At 43.0% G+C, this 25,877-nt stretch overlaps 1 protein-coding gene across 3 annotated transcripts in view; it reads left to right on the forward strand.

Annotated features, from left to right (window-relative positions):
- LONRF3 (LON peptidase N-terminal domain and ring finger 3) overlaps window positions 1-16,519 on the forward strand; it is a 39,695-nt gene extending 23,176 nt beyond the window's left edge. For all 3 annotated transcript variants that reach the window (XM_070784107.1, XM_070784108.1, XM_070784109.1), the window contains 6 exons: window positions 1,264-1,378; window positions 3,566-3,687; window positions 5,981-6,139; window positions 7,027-7,189; window positions 8,218-8,367; window positions 11,674-16,519. In XM_070784107.1, the coding sequence (XP_070640208.1) occupies window positions 1,264-1,378; window positions 3,566-3,687; window positions 5,981-6,139; window positions 7,027-7,189; window positions 8,218-8,367; window positions 11,674-11,829 (865 nt within the window). In that variant the 3' untranslated portion in view covers window positions 11,830-16,519. The remainder of the gene's footprint in view (window positions 1-1,263; window positions 1,379-3,565; window positions 3,688-5,980; window positions 6,140-7,026; window positions 7,190-8,217; window positions 8,368-11,673) is intronic.
- Window positions 16,520-25,877: the final 9,358 nt, after the last annotated feature.

A 25,877-nucleotide genomic window follows, 5' to 3' on the forward strand; every position in this document is an offset into this window, starting at 1 on the left:
ACTTTAAGTATGTGCAATTTATTGCATGTCAATAATATATCTAAAAAGCTACTTAAAGAAAAAACAATCCACATGATTCTCAAACACAGCAACGGTTGAGAATTATTGTTCTAATAGAAAGGGCATACGGCTGGAAGGGGAAGTTGGAAAGACTTTCATTCACTCTGGATCTGTTTCATTCTGGCTGGTGAGCTCCATGTTTTCTCAAGTACTTTTCAGCTCTGATGTTTTGATTCTTTTGCTCGCCTGGCTGTGTGGCCAGGCTGCTGGTGCACCTCCTGGCCACACGAGGGGGCTGTGCAGCTTGCAGCCTCTTCCTCTCAACTGAACACTCTAGTGAGGTCAAAATAAGCTGTTCTGGCGTCTTTCCCTTCTTTCTGTCCTCTTGGAGAGTGCGAGCTCCACTTCTGAAGCATCATCTTCAGCTGCCTCCATCCAGTGGTCCTGCTGCAGGTGAGATTTTCATTAAGCAAAATAAATCCACGAATCTCTGAATGTACAGAACAGCTTTTTAAAAGAGGCTCAGATTGCTTTGAAAAAAATAGCCAGTTCCTGCAAAGCAATTAAAATAGGATCTAATTAGAGAATATGTATGTATACACATGTATCTATGTATGTGTCTGTCTGTCTATTAATAAGCATAGTAATAATCTTACTCTACTGCCCCTGGGTAAACGGTCCATCCATGTAAAAGGCAGTATGTTTGTTACAGGTGCAATTTGGAGATCCTTCAGACTGTAAACATTGTTTAGATGAAAAATGGAATCAAGGTTAGCAAATAAACCTAGTCTTTCCCATTTAATATTATATGAAGTGCTTAAATATGGTAGTGTGTGTATTTATCTCTGTGTGTCTTTATCTATGTGTTTACGTATATCCAGGTGAACAGGTTGGCTAAGTATTTTAGAATGGAATCTAATCAGATACTCTGGGCATTCATCTTCATTTTTCTGGGACCTGACAGGGAAAAAATCTGGATGCTCTGGAAGAGACTGACTAGAACTAATGTTATAAAATGATCTAGCTATGTCCTAAATTTTAATAAATGCATTATTTGATGCATTTAAATCCAGCTCAGAAATAAAAAGCAAATGGTTTTCTAAAGTGTAAGGGATTGTTTTTTAAAAAGGAAAAAGAACCCCCCTCTTACTCCCACACATAGACTTTCTCAAATAATACTGTAAAAACCTTAACATTCAATAGCTCTGTCTTTTATGTTTGGTTTGATTGCAATTTTCTTCCATTTTGATTCCTAAATTTCAGATTATTCTACGAACCAGTCACAACACCCTGTGGGCACACCTTTTGCTTAAAATGCCTTGAAAGATGTCTAGATCACAATGCGAAGTGTCCACTGTGCAAAGACGGTCTTTCCCAGGTAAAACGTTGTTTCTTTCTTGATCGGGTTAGTTTATTTGGAATTGGGCATGAAGACAGTATCCTATTGGATCCCAAGCCACTGCACTGTGCTAGAGCAAAACACCCCTTCAGACCATCAATTTCTCCTGTCTTAGAGCCACCCCTCCTCTCTCCACAAAGTCCTCCAGAGAAATGAGGCAACAGCTAGCTTTTTATAAACTGCTAGCAGTGAGATCAGTCTGTGTTGGAAACAAAAATATCAAAATGATAATAAACATGAATCAAAGTGGTGATAAACACAGATCAAATTGATGATAAACATGGATCTTGGTTCTAATCCCATCATGGCCCCTGATTCACTGGCCTTGGCTCATTCATCTATGAGCTCCAGTGTTCCTTTATCATCAGTGTTTATTCCATAGTTTGAAGAGATCACCCCCAGGTCCCCAGGAAAACCTCACAGCCCTTCATTGTGGTCCTTGTCCCTCTCCTCAGCTTCCTCCTTTATTATTAGCAGGTATTTGTATGCTTGAAAATCTCTGGGGCTTCCAGGTCCTCTAAAATGAATCACACAAACAGCCACCTTTGCTTTTCAAGTGGATTTGCTGTAATTTTCTATAGCACAAGAAGATCTGGGAATCCGTCTTGTCACCCCTCTCCCCCTGCCAGGGACTTGTTTGCCACATTTTACAATTAGTATTCATGTTCCTTGACCCCTGTCATCCCTGAGGAGAAGCTGGAGATGATGCAAGACTCTCTCTTGGTGAATGTAGATCCAGAGAAGTCACATGTTGAGCTTTCCCAGCACCCCACCATTTAGACTAAGGGAAGGAAGTGAGATAATCACCCAGGATAGCCCTGAGGGTGTGTGTTGGGATGGGGGGAGGGTCAGTGTCATGTCTGGCCTGGGTAAAGAGGGGGGATTGCTGTACTGATTGTAGGTGAGAAGCCCATGGCTGTTATACTTAAATAATGCATTCGTGTTGTGGGAACATTACAACATTCAGAACAGCAGAAAGAAGGAAAATATACTGTTGACATTTTAATATGTGCCTTTCCTGGGTTTTTGTTTTAGCATCAGCAGAGATGTCACCTCCTTTTTGGATAGGCTACCTTCTGAGCCATTGCTTTCTCCCAAAGACTGGGCAAGCCTTTGATTTTCCTTCAGCCAGGCAATGCCAGTGGCTAAGAAGGCATCCTGGAAGCAGAGGCTGTGGGATCCTGGACTTAGGGGCTAGAAGTTATTTCCACCTGTCTCTGGGTATTCACCTGGGGTCATACTTGCACCATTTTCCAGAGAGAGAAATATCTTATTCCGATCATGTTCACTGCGGAATAGACAGACGTTGGCAAAGGGGAAAATGTCTGAAGCCTGCAGTGTTATACTCAGGAGCTCCCCCTGCTGGGTCTGTGTGGGTAGTTTCCATAACCAGCAATTCTCTGCAGATGTTGTCATCCCCATTGTCTGGTTCATGCTGTTAACACCCACTCCTTACAGCTCCTTGGATATGCATAGACTAGGGGTGTTTGGGATAAGAGTAATAGTGACAGTTGAGCCTGAGTTAGGTTCTGAAATCAGGGTTTATAACGTGAATTTAATGATATCTAGATGTTATAATAAAAAAAAAATGGGAAATGAAATCACCAGTATTTAGTTTATTTTAAAAATACTTAAGTTAGAGGAGAAAAATAGTTATAATATATAGACTCAAAATATCCAGAAGCCAAGCACTGAGAGTGTGGCAGGGCAGGAAAGGATGAATGATTTTAAAATTGCTTTTTAGTTCCCTGAACCATTTGACCACGGACTTGCAGCATATCTCAAGTGGAGAACATTCTGGGAGCTTATAAACACAATAATCAGAAAAAAGGAAAGGAAAGGATTGTCTCCCTTAATTGACAAAAAACATGATCATAATCAATTTCAGTGTTTTAGGAAGGCTATGGCATTTTTAAAACTTCAATGCAGGTGTTTTTCCTTGTTAAAATATTTTTTCTAATTATAAAAGTAATTCATTGCATGTGTTTTTTTAAGGTAAACTCTAACCTCCAGAGATTATATACATTATGATCATATGAGCTGCCAATGTGTCTATCAACGTTACTCCAGTATGTTGGTCACTGAAGTGTTCTACTGATTACATCAGCAGTGCTTTGTATTTCTCTGATGACTGCATAATATCTAACTGCCTTGTTCCCCATGTAGTGCTTGGCATCAAGAAAGTACAGCAAAAACGTCATAATGGAAGAGCTAATAGCTAAATTCCTTCCAGAAGAACTCAAGGAACGAAGGAGGCTTTATGAAGAGGAAATGGAAGAACTTTCTAAGTATGCACACTGCTGTTTTCAGTTTCATTCACGCCAGCTCATAGAACTGAAAGTGCACATATCTTCCCCATTTAATGATACCATGCTGATAGCTTGAAATTGGCCACAGTGAGAGTGTTGACACCGTGAAAATTGGCAAATGCAGTAACAAGGACTTCCCCTCCCCACCCCTAGAAAGCTGATTGTTCATTTACCAGCTCACCACTGAAGAAACTTAAGTCAAACCACTGACCAGGTTATTGGCACTAGTAGCTGGGTGTCATGGGCAGGATTAGATTGGAATACGTTATCAGGGGAACTGAATGAAGTATAGTTGACCCTTAAACAACATGGATTTGAATCATGCAGTTCTACTTATATGTGGATTTTTTTCAGTAGTAAATACTGCAGTACTGCATGATCCAATGTGTGGTTGGTCAGATCCATGGATGCTGAACCGTGGATAAAGATCAATGAAAGTGAAAGCCACTCAGTTGTGTCCAACTCTTTCTGACCCCATGGACTATACAGTCCGTGGAATTCTCCAGGCCAGCATACCGGAGTGGGTAGCTGTTCCCTTCTCCAGGGGATCTTCCCAACCCAAGGATTGAACCCAGGTCTCCTGCATTGTGGGCAGATTCTTTACCAGCTGAGCCACCAGGGAAGCATGGATAAAGAGAACTGGCTCTAAGTTACATGCTGATTTTCAACTGTGCAGAGGGTCAGTCCCTGTAACCCCCGAGTTGTTCAAGGGTCAGCTATATTCTGAAGACAGTCTTCAGATACATAAGGAGGTTCTATGAGGTAAAGAACTTTGATGTCAGTCAGACCTGGGCTTGTGACACAGTTTTGCCACAAAGTGAGTAGACTTCATGACCTTATACAAGTCACTTAATGTCTTTGGGCCTCAGTTTCCTCATCTGTAACTTGGGGATAATAGTAGTTCCTACCTCAAGGACTCACTATGAGGATCAAATGAGCTGGTGCAGAATAAGCACTTAATAAAAGTAATGGTAAGAATGCTTCTGGTTATTATGATTCCTCTTCCATCACAGGTGTTGTGAGAGGTAGCGAGTAGGGGTGAGATGGAAGTAGGGCTCCAAACTCTCTGCCTCAGGTAGCAGAAAAAGCAGCGGGAAGTCACTAATTTCTGCCTCTCGTACTGCTGCCCACTCATCTCCCCATTCCCAGTGGAATTCTTACAGTGTTCTGAGGATGAAGTTCCCGAGGAGGCTGTTCTGGGTTTATGCCCACCCCATAGAAAACATTGTTAAACTGAAACCAGTTCGTTTGCACCTCTCCCTTTGACTAACATGTTTCCCTGGGAAGCCAGAAGTGCAGTCCTTCTTTTCTCATTGACATATTAGATCTACTGCAGGAGTCTTTATCTTTCTTTCTGATATTAAGTTCACCTTGAATCTTTCTGAACCCTCTTCTCATGTATCATTTAATGTCTTATTAATAAAAACTGGAATTTACTGGGGATATTCCTTTAGGGGAATCAAATTTAATCCTTTTGAGATTTGGGCAGACAATCTTATATTTGTTGGCAGGTTTAGGTTCAGATGTCCCTTGGATTTACTGGACAAACAGAACTGTGATCGGGAGGAGCTGGCCTGGTTGGTGGTTCTCCATCAGGCTGTGTCTGAATCTTCATGGGCACAGATTGAGAGGCAGACTCGTAGGTCTTGATTTCAGAGCCACTGCACCAGAGTCTCTGGGAGGGCGAGGTGCAGTGGCCAGGTTGTCTGTGTTTAAGGTCCTCCAGTGACTCCAATGCACAGGAGCATTTGAGCATCACTGGGCTATATTACTTTTGCCTCTCTACTGCTCCCTCCTCCCAGCTGGACCTGCCATGCACATCCTCTGGGAGCTTTGCAAATGGGAGATGCTCACAGGGATCTTGCAGAGATTTTCCCACCATCCCTCTGGAGAGCTGGGTTCACTTTTACCACCAGTGCCCTTCCCCATACTGCCAGCAAGACACCTGGAGAGATTGTTTGGAGTGGAGAGTATGAAAGAAAGAAAAATATGAGGTATAACTATCATCGACAATGTTAAGGTACTAGACAACTTCATTACCCAAATTAGAATGTATAGAATATCCATTTTAATCATAGCCCTTAGGCTAACCTGTGCATCAGGTAATGGGACTCAGCCTACAGCATCAGATGCATTTTACTATTTTTTATCAGCTGTCCACACTTTATGCCTCCTTGTCTTCCTGTGGGGGATCCACATGGTGAAATTCGACCAGCCTTTCTCTGTTCTGCTCCCATGCTGTGAGATCCATGTCATTTGCTCTTCCTGACAGCTTAAATAAGAACGTGCCTATTTTCGTGTGCACCATGGCCTACCCCACGGTTCCTTGTCCCCTGCACATCTTTGAGCCTTGCTACCGTCTGATGATCCGTAGATGCATTGAGACAGGCACACGACAGTTTGGCATGTGCCTTGGAGATCCTGTCAAAGGGTAAGCGAGGAATTAGGTGCGTCAAGGGAGGTTGGGTGGAAAGGATTTGTGGTCTTACTTCGGGGCCCTTCCAGGTGCGTTTGTAAGGATCAGGATCCCTCTGGCCCCTAGTTTTATCATGTAAGAGGCTGCCTATTTAAAGGCACCCCAGGATCAACCTTTTGTTAAATGGCTGATACATATTCTAAAACTTGTTTTATAAGAGTATGAGCCCTGGAATTAAACTGCCTGGGTTCATATTCTGGCTCCAGCCTTGGAGGAAGTTTGACTTCGGGCAAATAACTCAACCTTTCTGTGACTCCGTTTCCTTATCTGTAGGATGTGTACAATAATAGTACCTACTTCTCTGGTTTGTTGGAAGGACTGGGGAGTTAATAATGCACATAAAGTACTGCTGCTGCTGCTGCTGCTAAGTCGCTTCAGTCGTGTCCGACTCTGTGCGACCCCATAGACGGCAGCCCACCAGGCTCCCCCGTCCCTGGGATTCTCCAGGCAAGAACACTGGAGTGGGTTGCCATTTCCTTCTCCAGTGCATGAAAGTGAAAGTGAAAGTGAATTCGTGTCCGACTCTTAGTGACCCCATAGACTGTAGCCTACCAGGCTCCTCCGTCCATGGGATGTCCCAGGCAACAGTACTGGAGTGGGTGGCCAGTGCCTTCTCTGATAAAGTACTGAGTACAGCACAATAAACGGTAACAGTTACACATTAAGATCAGTTTTCACACAAGCATTGCCTGTGGTGTTATTGCAGCCATAGACCCTGGGACAGACAAGAAGGCAGAAGTCCCTCAAGACACAACATGGGGTATAAAGATGGAGTGGGGATAGCGGGCAAGGGAAACAGCTTATCGAGAATTTACTTTCATAACTCCATTCCCTCTAAACAGGTTTGCAGAATATGGCTGCATCCTAGAGATCAGAAATGTTCAGTTCTTTGCTGATGGCCGCTCAGTGGTCGACAGCATAGGCAAGAGGCGCTTCAAGGTCCTCCATCAGGGCCAGCGGGATGGTTACAACACAGCTGACATCGAATACATTGAAGACCAAAAGGTGAGGGTGGCCGGTGCCAAGAATTCTGAAGCCAGGCTCTCCATGTAGCTTGGCAGATCAAGATGATTGCAGGAGGATTTCTCGGCACTGATGGAAGCCTGGGGATTTCTTCCCCATCTGCTGCAGCCACACTGAATGCTGCCGGGTTGCAGTTCAATTGTGGAGCAGCAGTGCACAGCCGTGTCCAGCCTTCCCCTGCTTACTTGCTGAGTTGTATCTGTGCATGAAAGGTTCCGAGCCAGATCAACCCTGCAGCCCATTCACACTGGAATTGGGTCTCTGCCAGGGATACCAAGATCTGGAGCTCAATCTACGTGTGTGTGTGTGTGTGTGTGTGTGTGTGTGTGTGTGTATATATTTGATTTATTTATTTATCTTTTACAACTTTTTCCTTTGAGACAATTGTAGATTCACGTGCACATTTCTATTTTTAAACATGCAACGTGGCCAAGAGCCCTTCCTGATAATCCATCATTCCATTAGGGAGAAAGAGGACATGTCCAGTTAATCCTGGGTTTTCTGAATTAATGGGTAAATTATCGCATAATCATTGATATTTATATTCACTACATAGTACAAGAGTAATAAACATTTGCTCAGTGAATAAATGTATTTGCCTTGGAAGATAGAGTTACATGCTGAGACACAGACACATTCATGTCCCTCTTCCCAGGGAGCAATGGGAAAGCAGATGTCAAAAATGAAAAGGAGAGAGGTGTGAAGCAGCACAACCTAGCTGAACAGCACGCATCCACTCAGGCCAGTTTGCATCGCTAGTTTTCTATATGTCTGGCTGTTTCAGCTCATTTACCCAGCTGAACCTTTCTCCAATCCACCACCCTCAGCAGTATTTCCACACAGTCCATCATCCAGCTGAAGAGCCTTTCACACATTACACAGCAGACAACCAGAAGGGTGAGCCTTCCCAGAGGGCGGCAGGAGGGATGCTCAAAGAGCCATGTGTCAAAACGGGTTCTAGGTGTGATGGAGAAGCTACAGAACACTTCCTTCTACTTTGGTACTTTCAGGTTCAAGGAGAGGATTGTGCTGAGCTCATGGGATTACATAGCTGTGTTTATGAGCAAGCGTCATCATGGTTCCATTCCCTCAAATCATCTCTGAAGAACCGGATACTCAGTCATTTTGGCCCAATGCCAGAGAAGGATGCTGACCCCCAGGTATATGAGAATGTCTTTTTGTAATCAGTCATTCCCACCAGGTAAGAGAGCCTGGGTTTTGTGATTAGATGGGTGTGTGCTTTCCATCCAGCAGATTTAGTGTAGAGGGTTAGATGGATCCAAATTGGTCTCATTTGGCTAGGCAATGGGCATCATGGTTAAGAACAAAAGGACCCCAAGTTAGACTTGGGGTAACTAAAGTAAAGCAGTAGGAATTTGGATCAAAGACAGGTTTTGAGAGATTAGTTAGGTGAGAGGATGGGAACACAGGCACCATCAACAGAAAAGTCTTTCATGGGAGTCCAGATGCCCACTGTGGTGATGTGTTAGGGTGACAGGAATCACAAAAGGCCAGGCCTAAAAGAAGGGGATCTAGGGAAACTGAGACCAAAGGCTGCCATGTCTCAGGGGCTTCAGAACTCTCTTCCTGGTTGCTCTCTTCCCCATTGCTCAGGGCCAGCCACCTTTCAGGCTCCAGCTGCAGGACCACAGAAACTTTCCATACCCAGCTCCCTCGAAGCTTAGCCCTGGAGGTCTAGACCCTTATCATTGTCCTTGTTATGGATGAGCAAGTTTCCTGAGAAAACTGACCCAATCCTTAAATCTACCCTTTTCTCTACTATAAAAGAGCTCACTAGATTCTAACAGATCAGTCTATTTCCTGGAGGGATAGGTCCATGTGAGAGATCCAGCTACAGATCAGAAAAAAGCTCCCCAGGAAAGTGACGGTAGCTAATTTTCCTTAAGCTTTCCATGCCTAGTGTAAATCAGGGAATACTGTCTCTCTAGGACAAGATTGGAGGTGTTGTAGTCAAATATTAATATTTTCACACCATCACCTTTCCACATTCTGAGCTAGCTCTGCAATATCATCCCCATAACTTCCTTGATTCTTGACTTATACTCATTGTTGACTCTGTCACAATAGTTAAATAGAGTATGTAGGTTCTGACATCCATGCTAAAAGATTGATCCTCCTTACATGTGACCTTGGGCAAGTCCTTTCCCTTTTGTCAACTTTCCCCCCATCTCTGAAATGAGGGAGGTAGACGACGACGTCTCTAAAGTTCCTTCTTCCTCTTGCCTTCTGAGGCTGTAAAACACCAATCTCTTCCCTAATGGGCTGAAGTGCCTTGTTTTCTCCAGACCGCAAATGTGGCTCCTTCCCCCTATTCAAAGGCATCATGAATGTTGGAGGGAGAAGGGCAGTTAATGCTTCCCAGTGATCAGGCTCCTGGCTCTGGGCCAGTGTGACTCATGATTATGACAGAGCTCTGAGAAAGCTCACGATCAAGTTGAATATTCCCCTTCATCTTCTGGAAAGCATTCTCCCCCAGTCAGGCAGAAGATAGAGATCAGTAATGGTGACAGCATCTTCCATAAAAGAAAACACAGATGCCACAGAGCGATTCATAAGGGCTCAGTGACACAGAAAGCTGAAACCTTGGGTTCTGTTTCATTTCTTATGAGGACTGTTAACGTGTTGCTTTGGCAGCAGCAGCAGAAAAAAAAAAATCACATCTAGTTTGAGCAATTCAATTCTATAAGCCCCAGTGGTGCCATTAATAAGAATGTTCTAAGGCTCCAGAGGGGGTTTCTTAGAAACTGCCACATGTATTAACATCAGCTTAAGTATCTTTCTTAATGATCTTGGGAAATACAGTTCAGGATATGTCGATCTAACATTCAGAACTTATCAGAGGAGGGAGGAGATGTTACAGACTGCAGCGAGGGACAAAAAGAATCCAAATGAATCTAGAGACATAGAGAAGCAAAGAGGAAGCAAGGGTTGGGAGAAAATTAGGTGACCAATTTGGAGGCAAATAATCCCATGTGTAGATAGTTTGACCAGAATGTGGTTCTCTGCAGTCCTAAAGCCAACCTTCCCAAGGATGTGGGCAGGAAGCTCATTTGCGGCTTAGCAGGAAATAAGTTGGGTTTCCCTGGTGGCTCAGTGGTAAAGAATCCACCTGCAATGCAGGAGACATGAGTTTGATCCCTGTGTGGGGAAGAATCACTGATGAAGGAAATGGCAACCCACTCCAGTATTCTTGCCTGGAAAATTCTATGGACACTGGAGCCTGGAGGGGTTGCAAAAGAGTCAGACATGACTGAGCAACTAAACAATAACAAACAAGAAAATAAGTCATCAATGCCTACAATGTGTGCCTGGGCCACTGCTGACAGAATTTTGGTGCAGGATTTCTGTGGGGTGGGAAAGCTCTTTATCGAGGAAACCTGGGGTGGAATATATTTCCATGTGACTGTGTTTTGCAATTGGAATTTTTGCAAAGTTTTCCTTTGGGACTGTGAACCATTGGCTCTGGTTTTTGGGGAGAAGCTAACTGTGGCCCATATAGTGACCTGGCATATGTAGACTCTTGCCTTCAGCCAGAAACAGGGAAAGGAAGGGAGGTAAGAGACACACAAAGCCTAAGAGGCCATAAGAACTGAAGGCTCACATGCTTTGCACACCAGGCCAAAGGGCCTAAACAGAATCTAAGAGGTGGAAGAGGCTGAATAGTCATCTCTCAGTCTCCACGGGGGATTGGTTCCAGGAGGCCCCTTCTATAAAGTGATGCAGAGCAATGAGTACAACCAGCCGTCTGCATCTACAGGTTTCACTTCTGCAGATTCAGCCAACCAATTTCAATCCGTAGTTGGTTGAGTCTGTGGATATGGAGGGCTGACTGCAGTAGCTAGTTCAGCTCATGAATTCACACTGGCTAGAAGGTATGGGGTATTTGTTAAGGTATCAATGTGTCTGCTTTAACCACTACCAAAAATAACTGTAGTGTAAACTAGATAGAGAGCAAAAGTCATAGAGATGGGGAGCTAGGGCAGCCGTATTCCGTGAGATCTTCAGACACCCAGGCTCATTCCTGACAAAGCTCTACCCTCCTGTAACTGCTGCCCTCATCCTCCTGAGTGAAGAAAGTGATCATCACTATGTCCACACTCTGGCCAGGGGAAAGGGAGAAAAAGATGAAGGCGAGGGCACATGTCCCTTTCCCAGAGAATGACCCAGAAGTTATACGCATCAATGCCTCTTACATCTCATTAGCCAGGACTTTGTCTTATGGCTGCAAGGGAGACTGAGCAATGTAGCTTCCCCCCGTCGGCCCCAGTGGCTGTATGCCCAGCTAAGATAAAGGGAAATAGATATTGGGAATGGGGTGTAATTAGCAGTCTCTGCCATACACAGAAGCAGTTCCACCTGGATTGTTTCCTGGCAGCTTTGGAAGCCTGCAGACTGGGATTGCTTCTGTGGGAATAGGATGAACCCATACCATTTCTCTGTTGCAGATCAACCCGAATGGCCCAGCCTGGTGCTGGTGGACGTTAGCGGTTCTTCCACTGGAAAGCCGAGCTCAGCTCCCGTTCCTAGCAATGAGGTCCCTGAAGGATCGGCTGAATGGTATTCGGCGAGTCCTGGCCTTTATATCCCGAAACCAGAACTAGTGAGTGGATTGCTGAAAAGGAGCCCCCACGCTCCCCCACCACTGTGGGGGAGTCATCTTGTAAATATATCTAATTGCAATAACATCTTAGAAGGAAGTATCAAACAGAATCACTCTCCTGCTATTGATCAGAGAGAAATTAAGTGAAAAGACCAGAAAAATGTGATCTGTTTGCAACTTTCTTCCTGAAGATGCTTCTTGACATGCTGCACAACTACATGCACAGCAGAGGTTGTTTAAGAGCCCAGAAGAAAAAAAATTTTTTGATTTTGACATAAAATTTTCTCAAAGTTTAAAGTGGTTTTGCTTTAATTTTCTGTCTTTCATAGAGGAATGACTGTGTGGTTGAAATGTGATACCCAGTTCCTAATCATGTTGTTACATTATCTTACTGACTTTTGAGATCTCATTCCAAATGTTTTAAGATTTTATATAGCATTGTGTAAAATAATGTTCATAGTTCTTTCTGTTTTAATAATTTATTTTTTGCACCACAATATCTTTTTTCCCCTACATGTGTGTTTGTAACTATTTAAGTGTGCATTACTGAAAAATACTGCTTTATTTATTGCTGTGGTTTACCATGTACCTAGGGGGAAGTAACAATACTAGAAATGTGTGGTTTTTGCTTTAATGGTTTGTGCTACATGTGACCCCAGTTCTTGAACCATTTCAGTATCTATCCAATTGGATGCTTAAAGTTCAGCATCATGCTAAGATCATCTATCTTTACAGATGCTATTTTGCTTTCAATTTGAATGCAACAGTAGAAAACACTTATGGGATTTGGCATAGGTTATGGAATAAGCCAGGGTGCAATAAAAATAATCCATTTGCTATGGAGGTAGGATGAAGGAATTATTTTTCTGGACTCAAGAGATGAATTAGAGGAGTATATTTTATTACAATCTCCCCGATGCATTTATTTCAGCAATCTAATTATATCTTAATTTCTCTCCAATTCAGTTAGAATGGGAAGGCAGGAGAATATGTAACTCTTCAGAGGTGATGGTTTTCAGTCTGGCATGTCACAGCCATGCCCAGTTAGCCTCCATACCCCGCCTCTTGTCAGTCAGGGTTGTGAGGATCATGGCCTGGCTAGCATGTGTGGAAACACTTGATGAGGATGGTTCATTATTAAAAGTGTAAAGAAACCAGGAAAAAAAGATGTAGAACCCTTTTAAAAAAAAACTCTCAAACTACCTTTTTGCTTTTTAAGTCTTTTCAAAGGAAGCAGACAGTTAATCCATTATTTTATATAAACATGATCTTCCCTCCTTGTTGTGATGGGCTCAAGATTTCAACACAGGGGAGGAACAGTGATAAGAGGGTAAGAGTGAGGTCTTGTTTAGCTTGCTTAGTGCAGTTTGGTTTCTTTAGTGCCAGGACAACCTGAAAACAGGAGTGTTATAACAACCAAGTGAAAAGATTAGGGCAGGGAAGAAATGAATTGTGTTATTCCTACCTTCACGTAAGTAATCCCCCATGTGACTCTGGACAGCTGTGATGCTTGACTCATGTGCAGCCCATCCACTCTGTTCCCGTGAGAGGTTATTGCCGCAAGTAATCAGCCTGACTTCTTCCATTACCACCTGTGGCCAGAAACACAAAAGGGAGAATGAGTTGATCCAGGCAACAGAAAAGAGATTCATGTAAGCAGAAACCAAATAACCTCTTCTGCACTTTCTTAACGAACACCGTGTTGTCAGAACATTGTGGTCCCAGGTTGGGTGTTTGGAGCCCAACTGGGCCAGTAAAAAATGGAAGTATAGGAGTGATTACTGCCCACGCAAACTCTCCCAGGCTCAGGGAGGAGGAAATGAAAGGCTCCCGTTCGCACCTGGTGCCCAACCAGATGGTCAGAATACAGTCCTAGGACAATAGTTTCCTATTATCTGGCATAAATGCAGCAGAGGGTCATAAGTGTCTCTGATGCTAGATGTGTTACTTTTGTGATTTCAGTTTTTCTGAGAACCAGTTTGTCATCTAGCAAATGGTGATGACGAATACTGCATGTAGGGTTGTTATTAATACAACATTAAGTGAGATAATATACATACATCACTTAGCATAGTGCCTAGCACATAGGAGTCATTCAACAAGTAACTGCTATGATTAGATTATTCATAGTTACAGAATATCATCAGGGGCTACATTTCCATAAAACCCTGCCTTTACATACAATACCCATTTCCAACCCCTTTACAATTGGTTGAGGGAATTCACACCCCTGATTTTCAGACCATAACTTGATGATTTACATGTAATTCTTTTGGGGGTCAAGTCTGTTTGGGAAAGTGAAAAGACTGGAAAACAAGTGAGGGTTAGAAATAAGGGGGAAATCCCATGCCAGCAAATTTTCCCTCTTTCAAGAGGACTAAAAAGTAGTGTTGTTTGGAGGTCTAGAATTTCTGGTAAAATGGAATCCTTAAATTCTAACTCCATAGAATAACCAACTCATCACTTCTTGCTCTCCAAAATGTATAAAATTCCACATCATAGGATATTTCACATTGATGAGTGAGGACTAACTGTAGCAATAGATCTTGGCTAGGCCGACATGCACTTGCTTCCCAGTACCCTTGGTACACATTTGGATTGTTTTATAGCAAGCTTTTGTTTCAGTAGTGGTGGGAGGCAAGGTGCAAAGCTAAGCCTTGACTTTCTTTGATATGTACTTGAATGGGGTAATCAATTGGACATGACTATTTTGCTGCTTGTGAATTGATTTTGCTGCAAAGCTTAAGAATAAAGAGCATACACAGTAAAAACATAAAATTAAATCTAGGCCAGAAGGACAAGACTTCCCCCTTGGTAGTCAGTGCCATTTATTCAGCTAGTTTATTGTGATTGACCTAGTCTTTTCCTAGTAGGTTATTTTCCCTGTGTGTGTGTGTGTGTGTGTGTGTGTGTATAAAGATGTATATAGGTGTATATAGATGTGCATATATATGTGTGTGTGTGTGTTTGTGTGTGTGTGTACTTGTGTATATATATATTAGGTACCAAGCAGACATTATGCCTTTCTGCTTTGTACTGTACTATTATTGCTGCTAGCTAATAACCAGCAAAATGTAGAAAATGAAAAATGATAAAAGCTAATTTTCTGTAGATAACTTGGAGAAAAGAGTGCTTGCCCCTTCTGTAGCGGGGTAGAGAACTGACTATGTCAACAATTCGCCTTTTCTGAAGGACGACTGCACCTAGCCCACTGCTGCGTAGCACTCTGGGGCTAGCCAAATCACCGCGCATGTGGCGCTTCCAGTTCTGCTTGTGGAGCTGGACTGGGTTCACATAGTCCCCTGTGACTGGGTGTTGCAGCGGTGGAGCTCTGAGGCTGGTTCACAGCACCCAGAGGTCTCTCACTGCCAATAGATCACATACTGTTGATGGACTGGAACCCGTTGGGAACTATGTTTCCCTTCACCAACTCCTTTTCCAAGATGGGAGTGTTATTCAGGGACTCGTTCCTTGAGTTCCTAACATGTTGACTTTGCATCCATTTCTGTTTCCCAAAGCAGAATCATAGCAGAGATGTGCAATCGAGATGCAAATAGAAGGCATCCCAAATAAGAGAAAAGGACAGATTTTCAGCCCATTCTTGGGCATGAGGAATGAGGTTTTGATTTGATCGAAGACAGTTCTGAGAAGCAGCCGGCTGCATGGCCTGCAATTTGTGGCCTTTTCTGAGTGCAAGAAAGAAGGAAAAGGAGCCAAGTCAAATGTATGCATTTGGTTCCTCTTAGAATGATAGCTCCCACTGTTCAACTATTTAATAATCTGGATTATGCACAACCAGAGGTGAAATGAAGACATTTCCCCTTACAAATGGGTGTTTTCAAATGCGTTAAGTTAACCTTGAGAGAGAAGTGCCTGTAATCTCTGTTCCTGGTGTCATTTTAAAGCTTTTGCTTCGTGATTGTGTAGCCGTTTAAAACCTTGTCGCAGCAAATGTGATTAACAAGTTTACAAAGCAACACTGTAGCTTATGCTTCATTTTAAAAGTTGCTTGACATTTATCTATAGTCAAAGCAATGATAATAAACAACAACAAAATCAAAGGAGAGCAAATAGTTCAGTGTGGCTTCATAGGCTTTACCTTAGATAAACTAGTTCCATCATTTTATGCAGTTCTTGGTAATGCCAGGATTAAAATATCAAGCAAGCCATTTAAACAGTGGCAAATGTGTCTTTGTGTTTGTAATTCCCATTGTTTGTTAAGCAGCCATTTTACTCTTGCATTGTAATGACCCAAACGGGGAATAAATATAATGCTTCTTTTTTTTCTTCCCATATTGCTATTCAACTACCTCTATATGCTTGTTGTCTCTTTAGGGTCTTCTTTCCTCTAAATCTATACAAATGAAGTTTCAGCTCATCTATGTTGTAATAACAATGTGATAGAGACAGTCTCTGTGAAAGCTTGTTGTTCATTTAAAAATGTTTCCTATTGTCTCACTTTGTATCTAACACAACTCTACCCATACTGTAGGGCAAGAATTGCCCCAATGACTTCAGTATTTTTTTGTCAGAAGCTGAACTGAAAACGATAAGAACATCGATTTTGTTCTTGTTCCTGTTGGTTGTAATACATTTGACTGGAAGATGTTTCAAGGAAATAGACATTATGTATGTGACAGCGAGGCAGGTGTGAACTGATTAAACTAATTGTTTAAAAATGCACCAGAAAAGCTTGTTGTTACTAATTATGTTGAAACTTTTTGCTAATAACCTGCCACTACTTTGTCAATCCGTTCATATATTGGGTTTGTTTAAAGCAGAGCACAATACCTAGTATATTTTCTTTGGCATGATAAAATGTTCATGAAAGCAAATTACATGTTTTTATTTTGATTCAATGGTGTCTCAACAATAGGCTGAAGCTAAGGCCCACAGCATGAGCCGTTTGACAGGAAAACTGGTCAAATTGGCTAGGACAGTGAGTGATGTTGACTGAGCTGACACTGGCGTAAGAGCTTCAGTAACATCTCACCTCCTTTAGCATATGGGTGTTAGTCTCATGCCAGTGAGGACTTTACACAGGTTCCATTTTACCGCTGAAGAAAAAAAAACATAGGAGTAGAACAATTAAAAAACTGATAGAAAACTCCACTTGGGCCTGACCTTGTTCTTTGTAGCAGAATCTTTCTGGTAATTGAGAAAAATCCGAACTCCTACCAGCCAGGTCCCAGAGGGAATGCTTGGTTCTGTTGGACATGGCCCTTCTATGCCTCATTTGCTGCTCTCTGGTTCTCATGAGATAGAGCACACACAGGCCAAAGGCACAGTCTTCCCTTCAAGGCAGGGCTTCTGCCCAGAATGCCACCTAATTCTCTCTGGAGAACTGGATTGAATCATCTAAAAAGAAGGTCTTGTTCGATCAAAGCCAAAGCCAACATTTCTGCTTTCTGTCTTCTGGGATCCACCCTTTGAGTTCCCCACAGCCAAAGATGCCTCCCTAGAAGGAACTCCTGGTCTCAAAACAAAACAGGAGCCAGAGAAGGGATGGACAAATGCCCTCAACCCACAGGCTCCCAGATGTTTAAACTTTCCTGTCCCCTCTTATGTTCTATGATTTCTTCACTCCTAGGAGGGACTGGGGTGGGATGGGAAAAAGCTGATGTCAATACTCTCCATATTGCTTTCCAGGCAATGCAGAAACTTCCCAGCAAGACTTGTCCATGGTCAGCCCACTGCAGAGCCATGCCCTGGTCAAGGCAGAGGAGGGGGAGGCCCCAGGGAGCCCTGCTCTAGATCTCAGAGTTCACCTCTCCCACCCTTTCCAGTTTTCTGCTACTGATCTCCCCGTTTCAATTGATCCTCACATTGACTGGTCAGTCATGTTTACTGTCCAGACATGTATGACCCAATGTCATGGTTGCGTTACAAAGTCCTAAAAAACCCTTTCCTCTACTTAGTGAAGTGCTTCCCACTAGCCCCCCTGCAAAACACCACCTACCTCTCAATAAGTCAATATCAACAATTTCTGGATACCACAAGTGCAACAAAATTAAGTCCCCAAATAGCTTACTTAACAGAAGTCAAGTTTTGCTATAAAATCTTGCTTCTCTTGGCTTTTAGAGGTGCTTTATGGGACCATCCAACACAGTCACAGGAAAAGGGGAGATCACTGACCCTTTGGACCATGTGCTTCTCCTACAAGCTCCAGTGAGCACTTTCATAAGAGGACCAGGGCTGCGGGTTGGGAGAGCATGAAGTCTACAAATGGAGTTAAGCACTTTGGTTTCAGCAGTCTACAAGGATGAGTTCCAACTGGAGGGAGGGAAAGAGGAAAAGGTTAATCATGACAACTCACGTGACTTCCTTTTACTGCCTTCTGAGAAGAACTTCATGCATCCTCTTCTCATGGTGACTGGATTTGATCTTCCATCCTGGTTGGGGATGCCACTTATGCCCAAACCAAGACTGAAGTCATGTCTTGAGGAAGCACAAGTCATGTTCTTACACCCTTAGATGTTCAAAGGCCCAACTAACATACACTGAGTGTTCCCAGCATGCCAGGCTCTTTTCTAGGTTTTCAAATATTTAGCTTCTCATGAGATCTTCACTCTAATCTGTGAAGTAGATCGCTAGTCCCATGTTATAGGTAGTAAACTGTAGCACAGCCTGGTTACAGTACTTGCCTAGGGTCATACAGATGAAAACCTGGGCAATCTGATTCCAGAGCCCTCGACCTTCATCGCTTTTGTGAGCTCCCCCACAGGGTGCCACAGACTCACCTGGTGGACACTTGGTTGGGGAACCTGCAGAAAGGGTGATAGCAACATTTTCTGTGCGAGCAGCGCCCCTTGACCGATAATGAACGACATGCGGGGTGTTGTGCTCCACATTATCGTGTTTAGTCCTGAGGTGGGTCCTGTTATCATCCCTGTTCTACAGAGGAGGATGCTGCACTTCAGAAAAAGAATGCAACTTGTTGAAGGCCATGCAGCTGACCTTGGGATCCAGGCTGTCTGACTCCACAGTCCTTAGACTGCTTTTCATGAACTCTGCCACTCTAATTTCTCAGGCCTCACATTTCCTATATTCTGACAGCTGCCCCCCACCCCCCACCAAAAGACATCTATCTTCCTGTTGGAAGACCAGAAGCAAGAGATTTCAGGTTGGTTCTTAGGTCCAATAATCCCATCAAGTGCCTGGTCTGTTTCCATCTTTCCCAAATGTTTTTGTTTTGTTTTGTTTGTCTTTTGTGTTGGTTTTTGGCTGCACTGGGTGTTCATTGCTGTGCGTGGGCTACTCTCGTTGCAGTGCATGGGCTACTCATTGCATTTGCCTCTTGTTGCAGAGCACTGGCTCCAGAGCGCGGGCTCAGTAGTTATGGCTGGCGAATAGGCTTAGTTGCTCCATGGCATGTGGAATCTTTCTGGACAAGGGATTGAACCCATGTCCCCTGCATTGGCAAGTGGATTCTTAACCACTGGACCACCAGGGAAGTCCATCCTAAATGTTTTTAAAGCCTCATCATTAATGAAACAACTTCACAAAGAAGGCTGTCTACCTCATCCTTCCCGCTGGGAGCCAGGTGCCAAAAGGGGTGGGGTTTTGTCGGCCATCCATAATACAGGACTATAAATCCACAGATGAAAGGATTTTTTTTAAGTTGAAAAAGGTGTTTTGCATTCTCCTTAGAATAGCCTGTGACATCTTACCGGTTCCCTCATTAATTGTAAGTTAAACACAATCTTTGTGTTTGAAAAATAGATAAGTGAAAAGGGGATGGATCTTCTGATGCTCACATCTCCTTCAAAGTTCAGATGGAAGGGTATTCACCAGAGGCCTTTCCACCTATAGGAACTGGCAGCAAAACAGAGGCTCAGCTACAGTGGTAATTCTTAGTCCAGGTCCTGCAAGGGCAGGACAAGTATTTTCAGGACACATTATATGCCAGGCACTGGGCTACAGAGAAGAATACAACATATCTGTGCCCTTGAGAGGCTCACAGCCTAGAGAAGAAAATGCAGGGTATTACATAGATACACAGAGCATTACTTTCTTCAAAGGAAAAGCACCTAATTTTGCTTGGGGAGGTATTCAGGGAAGGCTTCTTGGAGGAGGTGATATAGAAGCTGAATCCTAAAGAATGAGAAGTTTTCCAGAGGAAAGTATGGAGAGGGATTGAAGAACATTCCAGGCAGAAGAAACACATGAAAAAAAATCTATTAAGTTCATAAAGAGAGCATCAGCCAATGGTGTGTAATATTGTGAGCAGTTCAGTCCAACAGAGCACAGGATCCAAGGCCTGGCAATTCCTGACAGGGAAGCAGGCCCCAGTGTCTCACACTTTTGTTTTATCCTGATTGAAAGCACCAGCCACTGTCTGGGGAGACCTGTGCAGTGAACTTCTGGGAGAAGGAGGTGGGCTAGCATGGGAGAGCCCAGCCTACCGGCCAAGTCAGGGTTCATGGGGTAACTGCCATGGGAGCCGCTTCAGCACAGCCTGACTCCTGCTGTTGAGCCCAGGAGCCCTGTTATGATCCAGACGAGAGAAAGAGAAGCTGGGATGGTTGTGGGAGGGACATGCTTTGGGGAGTGGTTGAAACCTTCAGAAGTGGGGAGGCCATGGTAGAGTAGGGAAAGAAAGGAGTTGGCTGGGCTGGAGTGAAGGGTTGTGCTTTATAAGATCTGGAGGCTTTAGCACAATGGACCCAGATGAATCTTCTCACCTTGATCAACCAGACATAAACAGGGCCCCTATAGTGGGGCACTAGAGCTGCCTTATTGACCTCATGAAAGACAACTGTTAAGATTTCAGAAATTTTACAAGCTGGTTGTTAAACATGGCCATTATTTTTAAATGAGTTGTATAAACTTACAATTAAATAAATTATGTTAAAAACAAAGTAATGGATACTCCAAGTTTATCACTTCCTAATTGTTGTACTACTTTTCACTCTCATTCATGCTGTTGAAGTTATTGAGCCCTCCCGCATGTGTAGGTGGAAATGCTATATCACAGTACGCCACTCACTGAGCACCTCTCGTTCAGTGACATCAGGTTGGTAGCTGAAACCAGCCATGGTGGGAGATGTACAGCTCACTAGAAATTAGGGCTTCTCTTCCAGAGAACAGGTTGCTACATTTTTACCAGCACAGCACCAACTCTGGGTCATTTTCCTTTGTCCATCTCTCAACTTACCCCCAATGCCAATAGCTGTTTTCAGGAAACAGCAATCCTGAAAACTAGCGTGTGTGGACATGCAAAGTGTTAGGAGTCCAGATTTCTGGTGGACTCAGATAATTTATTCGTGCTTTAAGAGTGGTCTTGAGGGGATGCCAAGATGGTGTGATTGACAAGACATTTTCAGACCAACCTTTTCAACCACTGTTGAGATGGACATAATAGACAACAATCCCTTCTATGCTTTTCTTTAAGATCATCCCTCAACATCCACCCCCTTCAAACCACAAGCCTGAAACTATTCTCCTGGCCTAGGATTTCAGTGGAATTAAACAGTTGATTCTTCATCATTCATCTCACTAAGATGGATTGACAAGTCCTTAGCCCAGGTGTTCCCAGCTGGAGAGGTTCATAATAATAACAATACCAGTAGCAGGTAATATATATTGAGTGCTTACTATGTACCAGGTAGTGCTCTTTAGTGCTCACAGCAATCCTGGAAGGCAAATACCATTACCATCCTCATGTTATAGAAGAGGAAACTGAGGCTCAGAGAGGTTAAGGAACCTGTGCACAGAGCACTCAAGCCATGGAGGGAGCTAGGGATCCAAGCAGTCGGCTTCCAGATTGCTCCTTTCTCATCATGGAGGGGAGCTTGGTCCCATCAAAGCTGTCTTCATGGTTCTTCCCTTGGCTTTGCCGGGACTCCTCCACTCCTCTCTCTGACCAGACTGTATTCTCTCCCTGTTCATTGAGGGATGGCACACCTCGGGGCTTATATGTATGGCTGAATTTGACCATTAAGTGAGAAAATCACAGAAGCTGAGAAAGTCCCAGACTGTTTGCATTTTATGATTCTTCCAGTGTATTACAACAAACAAAAATATGAGGAAATACCAAAGATAAGGTTACAAAATTTGTAGTAACACATTCACACATTTAATACAGAGAAACGTAATGCAATATAATTTTGTGAGTCATGAGAGAAGTGGGGCATTTGTCCAATGAGGATAGTTTAAAGATTAAAAAGTTCTAAGAATCTGTTGCACAGCAATATGAACATAGTTAACACATCTGAACTTTACATTTAAAGTTGAATAAGATGGTATATTTTATGTTAAATGCTTTTTACTGCAATTAAAAAAATTATAGCAAGTATATGAAAAAAATGAGGAAAAGTCAAAGATAAGGTTATAAAATTTGTGGTAACACATTCATATATTTAATTACAGAGCAGTTTAATACAGTATGACTTTGCTATTCACAGGCTAAATCTAGTATTTATATAGAAATTTATTTGTATTGCACTGTATGTAGTGTCGAGTGAATTCACTTTCACTTTTCACTTTCATGCATTGGAGAAGGAAATGGCAACCCACTCCAGTGTTCTTGCCTGGAGAATCCCAGGGACGGGGGAGCCTGGTGGGTTGTGGTCTACGGGGTCGCACAGAGTCGGACACGACTGAAGTGACTTAGCAGTATGTAGTGTCATCTGAAAATGGGACACAAGCTTTAAGCTATATGGCGAATATTGTGCTTATCCAGACCTATCAATGAAACTCTGTGAATGTATGAAAAATAGCCTAGTTGTGAGATAACCCCAAACACTGAGGTTGGTCGTGAATGTAAGGCCTTGATCAAATGGCTTTCCTAGTTGCCCCGGCCATGTTTTGTCCTGATCTGACATAAGGCTTCTGGCAGCAGAGGACCTCTCACAAGTGCTGTCAATTTCACACGCAGTTTCATAGCTCTGACCTATACTGTAGCTTCCAGAGGGACCCCACAAGCTTGAAAGTCCTTCCAGGCCAAGACAACCTCTTCTTAACTTTTTTGATCATTCAAACACAAAGTTTAACCTTATTTCATCATTCTTTTTTTAAAAAAAGTTTAAAAATTGAAGTATAGTTGATTTATTGACACAATTTAGTGTTAGCTTCTGGCATACAGTAAAGTTATCCAGCTTGAATAACTGGATGTATATTCATTTTCAGATACTTTCCCATTATACTTTATTATAAAATGTTGAATATAATTTCCTGTGCTATACAGAAGGACTTTGTTGTTTCATCATTCTTTATATTTCTGTATGTCACAGGTCATCACCTTTATTGTATTACAAGTGCAGAACATTATGTGTCTGCTCTCTAGAAAAAGGCACACACACTATTTTGAATATACTTTGCATATATGCAGTCTACAGATCTCCTCCGGATCAGTGAAGCCCATTCATGTGCTCTCTGTGGAAGAACTTTCTACATGCTAAAGTCCACACTAATAGTATTTGTTTGGGGTCACCAAAGTTAACATGAAAGCCCCATAATATTTCAGGGATGTGATGCTGGTTCAGCATATCAGCACAACATGCTAAATTTGAACTTGAGCTAAACTCCCAACTTTCACAGTCTGACCAGTTTAGAGACTGCCCCCAACACCCTCCTCTGACTTAGTCTCCCCAGCATGCTGATTATTTGGCTACAGCCTAGAATTAACCCAGAAAACAAGCAAACATAAATACTCATGGGCTCTCTCTGGGGCCATTCTGTGTAAATAGAAAATGTATATAAGTCATTCTGCCTTTGAGAATCTGCTGAAAGCCATATACATAGGCACATATATTTGCAGACTCTTAGACCCCCTTGACATGCACTTATGGACCTTCCTGCTCTATATATTCTCTGGCTCCTGATCTGGGCCTTTCTTGAAATAGTTTTTCTCCGATTCTAGAGTCTAAGCTAAAGACAACTGGACATTCAGTTCCTGGTTTCCGCTCTGTTTTATTCATCTGGTAGTTTTTGTCCTTGCCCGCTTCCCTACCTCCACACACCCAAGTGCTCCCATCTTGGATCCATAGTTATGTTTCCATTCACTTTCCCTCCTTTACACTTTTGGCCATTATTTTCTGAGGCTCACACCATGCTGTTCTGGCCTTTTTGTTTCAGTGCCTCTTTTCCCCAATAGCCTCTGAACACTGCATGCCTGGCTCAGCTCAAGGTTCCCAGCATCTCACACAAATGGACTTTGCCTTATTCTCTTGAAAAGTTTCATTATGGCTTCTCAATATATATTTGCATTTTGATTATAATTCTCATCAATTTTGGCTTTGCCAAAATAAAAACAAGACCCACACCTCAGGAAGCCATGTTGATATATTTTTTTAAGAGTCTTGTTTTGGCTCCCCTTCTTTCCTTCACTGGCTTCCACCATTCAAAAACCCACATTTGCCAGGAGAAGCTTTACACTTTACACTTTCCACATGTCTTCCATCCCTTAGCTGTGAGGTTAAAGCCTAGACCATTCTGCCTATTTGGCGAAAGAAAAGAGGCCCTAAGATTGAGCCCAGAGATGTATATGTGGGGAGTTCACAAATAAAACGACCTCATTTTACTCTGTTGAAATATAATTTTAGCTAGATTACTTATAGTAATAGCCATCCATTGGGGAAAATTAATGACTATCAATTTACAAAACAGGATTATGAAGTTTTGCAAAATAAGCATTAGATAGACAAACTCTTGCCTTAACATGCCTCCTTGACCTCGAAGAACCTTGCACAAAGAAAAAGTGTATTTCTGATCATGAAAACATGGCTTCTTTACCTAAACTTTTTAGCTTCCCAGTGGTACATACACGGGGCTTCCCAGAATCACCTGCCAATGCAGGAGATGTGGGTTCAATCCCTGAGTCCAGAAGATTCCCTGGAGTAGGACATGGCAACCCACTCCAGGGTTCTTGCCTGGTGAATCCCATAGACAGAGGACCCTGGTGGGCTACAGTCCATGGAGCCACAGAGAGTCGGACACGACTGAGTGACTGAGCACACGTGGTGCATATACACTGTGATCCCTTCAAGGGCAGCAGGACCACACTCTAAATTGTTTTCTTTAGAACTTCTGTTGAGGAACATGAGAGTCAAATCTTCCTAGATATCTCCACCCCTCTGGTCCTTGGGACATGCACTGATATTCACAGAAGAACTAGCTGCCATTAGAGGATGGAATTTAAAGTTCAATAGTTTATCTAAAAGAATATCAGATCAGGAGATTTAAGAACTCCAGATCTTTTCATCTGAGTAAGTGCCCCACAAAGCTTGTGGGGACCTCAATAGAAGACTAGTAGAGAAAGATATGTAGCTGGCATTAGACAAGATTGTGAGAGGGGAAGACAACCTGGTTTGGCCCTAGAAGGGTCAAGGGGATGGAGTAACGAGCCATTCCAAACTAATAGTGCCCAAGGCAGGGTGGCAAATTCAGGGAAATAAGCACTTGTTAATTTGGGATTGGGGTCCACACTAATGGCCTCATTTTGACTGTGTCTGACTCTATGCGATCCCATGGACTATAGCCCGCCAGGCTCCTCTGTCCTTGGAATTCTCCAGGCCAGAATACTGGAGTCAGGTAGCTGTTCCCTCCTCCAGGGGATCTTTCCAATCAGGGATCGAACCCGGGTTTTTCACATTACAAGCAGATTCTACCCATCTGAGCCACCAGGGAAGCACTTAATTACCTACTTAAAGGTAATTTCTTTAATAATAAGCATTTGTTCCAGATGATTTCCCTGGCAGTCCAGTCGTGAGGACTCCACGCTTCCACTGCTGGGGTCACAGGTTCGATCTCTGGTCAGGGAACTAAGATCCCATAAGTTGCATGACCCAATCAAATTAAAAAAAAAAAAAAGATCTAAAAACAGAACAAATATCTGTCCCTGTTGCAAGCTGAACTGTGTCCCCTGCAAAATTCATAAGCTGAAGAAGCCCTAACCCACCACCCCGTACCTCAGAATGCAACTGTATTTGGGGAGAGTGCCTTTAAAGAAGTAATGAAGTAAAAATGAGGCCACTAGGGTAGACCCCAATCCCATCTGACCAGCGTTCCTATAAGAAAAGGAAGAGACGCACCAGGACACAGTGAGAA

This window comes from Bos indicus, chromosome X (assembly GCF_029378745.1).
Source record: "Bos indicus isolate NIAB-ARS_2022 breed Sahiwal x Tharparkar chromosome X, NIAB-ARS_B.indTharparkar_mat_pri_1.0, whole genome shotgun sequence".
NCBI classification, from domain to species: Eukaryota; Metazoa; Chordata; class Mammalia; order Artiodactyla; family Bovidae; genus Bos; species Bos indicus.